The sequence below is a fragment of the Orycteropus afer genome, unplaced genomic scaffold (genome assembly GCF_000298275.1).
Source record: "Orycteropus afer afer isolate SDZICR_OR568_19922 unplaced genomic scaffold, OryAfe1.0 scaffold00147, whole genome shotgun sequence".
NCBI classification, from domain to species: Eukaryota; Metazoa; Chordata; class Mammalia; order Tubulidentata; family Orycteropodidae; genus Orycteropus; species Orycteropus afer.
In genome coordinates this window covers 2,424,215-2,433,102 of record NW_006921734.1, presented here as the reverse complement: position 1 = coordinate 2,433,102, position 8,888 = coordinate 2,424,215, and the positions used below count along the sequence as shown (strand labels likewise).

The 8,888-nt window shown below is 39.1% G+C and overlaps 1 protein-coding gene across 1 annotated transcript in view; it reads right to left on the bottom strand.

Moving 5' to 3' along the window:
* Positions 1–7,078, bottom strand: part of KBTBD3 (kelch repeat and BTB domain containing 3) — a 10,511-nt gene extending 3,433 nt beyond the window's left edge. The window contains exon 1 of the mRNA XM_007945992.2: positions 6,852–7,078. Within this exon, the coding sequence (XP_007944183.1) occupies positions 6,852–7,072 (221 nt within the window). The 5' untranslated portion in view covers positions 7,073–7,078. The remainder of the gene's footprint in view (positions 1–6,851) is intronic.
* Positions 7,079–8,888: the final 1,810 nt, after the last annotated feature.

Genomic DNA, 8,888 nt, shown 5'->3' with positions numbered 1-8,888 from the left:
TTCCTTCCGAGGAGTGGCTGGTGGGTTTGAACCGCCAGCCTTCTGGTTAGCAGTCAAGTGCTTTAGCCACTATCCTACCAGAGCTCCGGAGTCTACTCTAGAAGGTACTAAAAATATTACAGAGGAACTATATTCAACTGAAAACTATGAAGGGTCTTCCAATACAGAATACCCCTTAGGAAAAGTAAGTATGACAAAATACTTCCCCGTTCATCCCAACACCTTAATACATACACAAATAAATACAGCAACAAAAATTATATATATGTTACACATTACACAGAGTGTTTCAATACAATATATATCAGTTTAGAAACATTAATCTGTGATAACAAATTATATTAAATCATTAAAAATCTACAGTCACATTAGAGTAATATTAAGAGCATGGCTTCTAGAGCCCAGCTCTATATTGGCATTTAGACTTCTTCACCAGTACACCAATATATTAGTATACTTCACTTTCAGCAAGCAAGGTGGTGTCATCTGCATACCACACACTCTTAACAGATCTTCCTACAATCCTGATGCTGCATTCTTCTTGTGTTCAACCTGGCTTGCTGAAAGTGAAGAAGATGTGAAGCACTTATTGATGAAGATCAAAGACTACACTTTTCAGTATGGATTACACCTCAACAAAAGAAAATGAAAATCCTCACAACTGGACCAATAAGCAACATCACAATATATGGAGAAAAGACTGAAGTTGTCAGGGATTTCATTTTATGTGGATCCACAATCAAAACCATGGACGCAGCAGTCCAGAAATAAAATGTTGTACTGCACTGGGCAAAAGACCTCTTTAAAGTGTTAAGGAAGAAAAATGTCACTTTGAAGACTAAGGTATGCCTAACCCAAGCCATGGTATTTTCAATTCCCTTATATGTATCTGAAAGCTGGACAACGAGTAAGGAAGACTGAAGAAGAGTTGATGCCTTTGAGTTGCGTTGTTGGCGAAGAATACTGAAAATACCATGGACTGCCAGAACAAATCTGTGAACAAATCTGTCCTGGAAGAAGTGTAGCCAGAATGCTCCTTAGAAGTAAGAACAGCCAGATTTCATCTCATCTACTTTGGTCATGTCAGAACGGACCAGGTACTAAAGAAGGATATCACGCTTAGTAAAGTGTCAGCAAAAAAGGGGAAGACCCTCAATGAGATGGACTGACACAGTGGCTGTAGTGATGGACTCAAGCGTAGCAAGGATTGTGGCCCAGGACTGGGCAGTGTTTTGTTTTGTTGTACGCAGTTTTGCTATGAGTCTGAATTGACTCAATGGCACCTAACAAGTTAATGAGTGTGTGACCTTGGGGAGTTTACTTAACTTTATGGTGCTTTAAATTCTTCATTTGAAAACGAGCATATTGACAGGACCTATTCCACTGGGTTGTTGCCAGGAATAAATTAATAAATGCAAAATTTTAGCTGTTACTGTTATTTTTTTAAGAAACCAATGTTTAATATCAGATTCTAAGTATTTTTAAGCTTCCACAATTCTTTGAGAAGATACTTTACATACCAATATATGTAACCTCATATTTTTATACTTCATTCTACCTATCTTTAAATTATGCAGTTAAATATCAATCTCAAATTTATCATGTTATCATGTTGTTGTTGTTGTTATGTGCTGTCGAGTCGGACCTGACTCATAGCAACCCCTCCTTGGGTTTCCAATCTATGGAAGTAGATTGCCCAACCTTCCTTCTGAGGAGTGGCTGGTGGGTTTGAACCGCCAGCTTTCTGGTCAGCAGTCAAGTGACTTAGGCACTACGCTATCATAAAGTGGTTATAATATTTGTGATTCCAATTCAAGTTATTTTCTCTGAGGACTTTACATCTCAATTATAATCATTTTCCAAACACACTGTAAAGGGCATTTATCATACATGTGCACTTTCCTGCCATTTTAACTTTCTTCTCCACATCCCAATGAGCTTGATCATAACATAAATATTACGAATTAATGGCTGTATAGTACAAGAGTGTAAATTATAGAACTTCTATCTACATTGGCACATACTTTTATGTGAATTGTGTACTATTTTAGCCAAATACTATATGTAAGTAGTACTGGTGGCACTGTGGTTAAGGCATTGGGCTGCTAGCCAAAAGACTGGTGGTTGAAACCAACCAGCCTCTCTGCAGGATAAAAACAGAGCACTATGTTTCTGTAAAGATTTATAACTTGGAAACCCTATGGAGGTCGCTATGAGAGGGAATTGATTCAGTGGCAGTGAGTTTGGTTTTTGGATATATAATTAAGGATGTAGTTTATTGTTAGACTCATTTGTATTATTTCAAAACAGGTAGAAAACGTAAAAAATATTACTCTGTTTTGTTTAACAGTAATTAAAAAAATTTAAAAGCAGACCCATAAAAAGCTAGGAGAAAAGTACTATGGACAATGACCATGTGCCGAAATATTTAATTAATAAATAAGTTCAACAAAGAAAGTGTAGAGGACATGAGCCTCTTATTTTTAAGCTGAAACATTATAGGGAAATCAAGCTGTGTGTTCACACTACATTTTTCTACTTTTTTTTTTTGCTAGGTTTGGAAATAATAATAATAGTGGATAATGTTAACAAATGGAATGGACACAACTAAGAATTACTTATTCATTACTGATTTAATCCTCATAATGACCTTATGAGTCAGGTGTTATTTTTGTTATCCTAATTTTTAAAACTCAGAAGGAAGGTTGGACAATCTACCTCCATAGTGATACTGCCTCAGAAAACTAAGGAGGGGTTGCTATGAGTCTTTTTGGCTTGTTGTTGTTATGTGTCGTTGAGTTGTCTCCGACTCGTAGATTTCTTGGCTTAATTTTTAAAAATGACAAAGCTGAGGCCTGGAGAGGTTAAGTAACTTGCCTAGGGTCACATGGCTAGTAAGTGTTGAAGCAAGGATTTGGAGTTAGGGCATCCGTATTAAGAGGCCAAATACTTAACCACTTTACTTCCTGCAGTGAAGGAGCAAAGTAAGGGTAAGGAAGCAGTCAGTCATATAGGCTGGGTTAGAAGAGAAATGGGATGCAAATGAGACCTGAGAGTAGCAGAACACAGGAGGAATTAGGACATTAGTGGAGCTCAAAGAACAAGTTAGGTTACTTGAGAGACGAAAGACAAACAAAGAGATGAAGATCTATAGTCTGCTTAGCTAATTAAGAGGCTGTTGCAGCCTTCTCACCTCATGATGGAAACTGTGGTAACATGGAGCCATTGTTGCCAATTCAAAGCATGAGACCCTACAGAAGTGGGTGTTTAGCAAATAGTAAACCAAAAACCAAACTCACTGCCGTGGAGTCGGTTCTGACTCATAGTGACCCCTCCTTGGGTTCCCGAGGTGATATCTCTACGAAAGTAGATTGTCCACTCTTCCTTCCAAGGAGTGGCTGGTGGGTTTGAACTCTCAGCCTTCTGGTTAGCAGTCAAATGCCTTAGGCACTATGCCATAAATGCTTGTTGAATGAAGTACAGACATGCCTCGTTTCACTTAACTGTGCTTTGTAGATACTGTGTTTTTTACAAATTGAAGGTTTGTGGCAACCCTGTGTTGAGCAAGTCTACTGGCATCATTTTTCCAACAGTATGTGCTCACTTCGTGCCTCTGTCACATTCTGATAACTGTCACAATATTTCAAACTTTTTTATAATGCTATTGCACACTTATTAGTTTAAAGTATAGTATAAACGTAACTTTTATATGTACTTGGAAACCAAAATATTCATGTGACTTGCTTTATTCTGACATTTGCTTTATTGCAGTGCTCTGGAACCAAACCTGTAATGTACCTGATGTATGCCAATACACCCTACATGATCTCTTCTATATGATAAGAAGTGTGAGTTATAATTAAAGTTTGGCAGCAAAATCAAAGTGAAAGGATTGAAAACAGTATACATTAACTTGTATCTAGGTGTTTCTTATTCTATATTTATCAAGTTTACTTATTGGGGATTTATATCTATATCTTGCCTACTTCAAATTAAAATTACTTCCAAAATTGAAAATAATGCAAAAACTGCAATAAGGATGTAAGTTTACTGCAGCATGACCAGGAGGGGTGAAAGCTTGAATGTCACTGAGATGCCTTTCGGTCTTTTGACCAAGGCACTTCACAGGGTGGTATTAATTTTCTTGGTACAGTTACCACAGTACTGATGCCATGTGTGATCCTCAACCTTGCAGAATCAGAGATCTTCTGTTATCACAATGGATTCTTACAGTACGATGACTAGGACACTCCCTGTACGGTGATCTACATGGGAAATCAAATTATATTCAGAAGGTTGCTTAGAATCAGAACATGGCAAGAAGTTGGGTGATTTGAGAAATGTTTCTTAGTTAGGAGATACTTTCCTCATCTATTGGAATATTTTTGCCAAAGGGACAAGAAATCATTTTCCCTTCAGGGTAAGAGCTTCTTTTCCCTGGATGGACAGAGAAGGCTGCAATTCATTTTCCTCTCAGATTCCTCTTTTACTTTGAATTTTATTTCTATTTTTGGTCTTGAATTTCTTCCCCAACTAGGACAGTACAGGGATCTCTCAAAGTGTATCTCGGATTAATTTATTTTTCTTGAGCATTTCAAGGCACTAACTGTGGTAAAATGAATTCCTTTATGTGGCCTTTTGCTTTAGTTCTGTGAGGGGGGGCGGGAAAAAGCAAAAACAGCTTGGGAGATTTTTCCCTTAAATTCTAAGGAGTTTGTTACAGTTGACCTTGTTACAGTTGCCCTAGTTCTTTGGAGAAGCTTGTTATTTTTGCCCAGGGAAGAAGCCAGTCCTCGAAGGCAGAAAATGTCAGTTATTGTGTAAATAGATGGAGCCACCTGTGGTCTAGTGAAGGGATTGATCAATTTAGTTATTAATTAAATAATCATTAACACTGCAATTATTATTAACAATGCAATTATTATGCAATTAGTGATTTAAAAATCTGCCTAACAGATTGAGCCAGTTGCCTATGTTGTTGTTGTTATGTGCTGTCGAGTTGGCCCCGACTCATAGCGACCCCTCCTTGGGTTTCCAACGCAGTATCACTAACCTTTCTTCTGAGGAGTGGCTGGTGGGTTTGAACCGCCAGCCTTCTGGTTAGCAGTCAAGTGCCTTAGACACTATGCTATCAGAGATATAAGGAGCTAATCCTACAAGAGATAGTCAAGGGCAAGCAGAAGAGGCAAGGAGAGAAGAAAGGAGAATGACAGAGAGAGCTGAGTGCCTTCAGGCAAAGAAACCAAAAAAAAAAACAAACTCAATGCCATTGAGTCAGATCCGACTCACAGCGACTCCTCCTTGGGTTTCTGAGGTGGTATCACTATGGAAGTAGATTGCCCAACCTTCCTTCCGAGGAGTGGCTGGTGGGTTTGAACTGTCAGCTTTCTGGTTAGCAGTCAAATTGTTAGAGATATACCATGCCATCTTGCCGCCATCTTGCGTGGCTCTTCTGGGTTCTTCTTCATTCCCTGCTGCCCCACCCAAGGTCATTAGTCAGTTAAAGGAAGTTGAAACTGAGCTTCCTGCAAGGTGCAAATTTTAAAAGGCAACATAGCTTCTGATAGGTTAAGACCCCTTCCCCCAGCACTGACGTACAACCTCCTAGCTCCGAGTCTACATAAGACCACCCTCTCCCTTACTTGCTCTCTTCTTCTCTTCTTCCTCTTCTCCTCTCCCTTCTCTTCTTCTTCCTCTTCTTCTCTTCTTCCTCTTCTCCTCTTCCTCTTCTTCTCTTCTTCTTCCTCTTCTTCCTCTTCTTCTTCTTCTGTCCTGCCTTGGTGCAGGCACCCTTTCACCTCTTTAAATAAAATCTCCTGTTGGGTACCCTGGTGTGTGGTGTAGTCATTGAGTGCCAATGAAGCTCTAACACAAATGCCTTAGGCACTACACCACCAAAGGGCTTGACAAAAATACCCCATTGTTGCAGATTTCAACTCACAGCAACCTTATAGGACAGAGTAGAACTGCTCTACAGAGTTTTCAAGGCTGTAATCTTTATGGGAGCAGATCACTAGGTCTTTCCTCCTGTGGAGCTGGTGGTGGATTTGAACTACTGACCTTTTAGTTAGCATCCAAGTACTTAATCACTGTGCCACCAGGGCTCCTTAGAAGGATTACAAGTGTTATAATACTGATGAAGGCTAGAGGCCAGAGAAAGACACTAGTGGTACATGGCTGAGAGGGGGAGTCAAGAAGAGGTCTGTCCCAAGGGACTGCAGGATCTAGAGTGGGCCTGCATGGCTGAGTGAGAGCTGAGAGAGCAGTCATACAATGAAGAATGGAGGGAGGGATGTGCTTGTCACTTTCAAGGAGCCTTCCAGATGTTTCCTGTGTCCTTTCTGATGCTGATTCTGAGTTGCAACTCTAAAGGTGATCCTGATCACAAGTTGTACTCAGTTACTTCCTTAATAAACCATATAACTGTAAGTACACTTTGGAGTTCTGTAAGACTTTGAAGTAAGTTATTGAACACAAGAGAGAAGAGAGATGAAGGGAGGGTGAGTGGTCAAGGTCAAAGATGACAGAGCAGTTCAGTAGCTTGGAAAAGCTGAAATCTGGAACATATTTAACCTCTGCCTCACAGGAACTGGCTTTGTACTGACTGTTATTAATGATATAATACGCTTACAAATATTCCACAAAACTTTGGAAAATGCTGGTCAGAAAGACTTGAGCTTTAAAAAGGGTGGTCTTAAATTTTCATATTCAAGTATCTAATTACCTTTTTTAAGAAACAAAAAATACAATTGCATGCTCCTGTGGGAGAGAAAGTCATTGTAGTTAAAAAAAATAATAATTTAATTATCCATATTATAAAATCTGAGGCATAGAGAGAAAAGATAAAGTACCTGAAAAAGTCACTACATGCTGCTAGCACACAACGATGGCATGGGATTGTTTCATCTTTCATTATTATTTTGAAATCATAAAACACATTCTGTTCTCTAAAATTCTGTAGTATACTTAAGATTTTCTGCCCATGATCTTCTGACACAAGGAAGGTGCTCTTCTTCTTGGATGGAATTCCATTATACGAAGTTTGTTGATTGGATTCATATGAATTATCCATAGCCAATTCCACCTGTTCTTCTAACTAGAATGAAAAAAAAAAAAAAAAAAAAAATCACTGATGTAGTAGTTCTAATGAAGTTTTCAGATTCCACAATTTTCCCTCAGTGTCGATTATACAAAAATGTTCATAATAACTATCATAAGATAGTAAATCTTATCTTAAACATTTGTTTCCATTTAGTAAGAAATTCTTTGAATTTTCTGTGGCGTGCTTTGGGATAAAAATGTATTAAAGGAAGCATTTAAGACTCTATAGTTGTGTTAGATATTAGATAGCAAAATGTCTAAGTTGAATAAATTATATAAAAACTAAATAGCTAAATAGGAACTTATTACTGGTGATTCAAATTGGTTCATTCTAGTTCAACTCCCTGCTGAGAATTTGCCATTTCACTTCAGATATACTGAATTGGAATCTACATTTTAACAAGATCTGCAGATGATTCCTATAGATCCTCAGGTGATTCTGATGTATACACAGATGTCTAGTCATAACATCATATACATGAAATATTATCTCTATGGTAGGCGCTCTGGTGTCATAGTGGCTGAGGCATGTGATTGCTAACCAGAAGGTTGGTAGTTCAAACCCACCAGCCACCCCACAGAAGGGAGACTGGACAATCTACTTCCATAAAGATTTACCACTTCAGAAACCCAAAGGGGGTTGCTATGAGTCCGAATCAACTCAGTGGCACCGAGTTTGGTTTGTTTTTTTATCCAACACATATCCCCTTTTGTTCCATCCATTTTCTTCTGGGATCCAAGAAGTTATTAAAACGTTGATCTTAGAGCACTTACTATGTGCCTTTGGAGGTTAGAGTTTTAAAAGGCAATCAGATGAGGGTCCAGTAAGATGGAGGAACAGGCAGACAAGCCACACAGACCCTCCTCAACAAAGAAAAGAGAAACCAATTGACAGAGATACAGAAGATAATCCTGGAGCCCTGAGCTTTGAAAGGAAGTACACAGAAGCGGATGAGGCACCAACTATTGGAAAACCTGAACGAAAACAGTGAGTACAGAGACAGTCGGAGCAGTGGACTGTCAGCTACTCTGATGGGACCAACAGCCTGAATATTTCCAAGTGGTGTTGGGACCTGAGAACTGAGCTATAGATCGGCCCTGGTTGCCAAGGGCTCCAGGGATGACTGTGCTGGTGGCCTGTGACTAGGAAGGGAAACAGCAAGGAGGGAGACAACCTGAGCTATGGACTTTCCGCTATCCAGAGGGCGCAGCCATTTTGATTGTTTATATGCAGCAGCCAATTTGGATATGTAAAGTGATTGAGGGTGCAGCCATTTTGAATGTTTACAGTGGCAGCCATTTTGGATATTTAAATTGACTGAGGGTGCAGCCATTTTGAATATTTACAAGCAGTAGCCATTTTGGATAGTTACATGTGGCAGCCATTTTGGATTTTAAAGTGACAGATAGCATTCTCATTTGGATTCCAGGGACCTAAGAAAAGGTTCTGTATGCCAAAGATGGCAGGGATATATGAGAGGATGACAACAGGAAATGAGACAGGTAGTGAGTGTGTAACTGCTGTCAACTAGCAAATAAAGGAGCACAGCACAGCACCCTGCTTATATAGATAACATACAAATAAAACAAGGAAAACGAAAATCATGGACAAGTCACTCCAACATACAATCACAAATTAAATATAAACACAAAAAGTCACAATGCCTTAGAGACAACAGAGCATCACAGTCCACTCAAAGAAGCAAGATAAAGCAGAAGAAACAAGGGACCAGGATACAGACCTAAAACACATCCCTGAGGAAGACGCAGCATTGGAACTCCCTGAT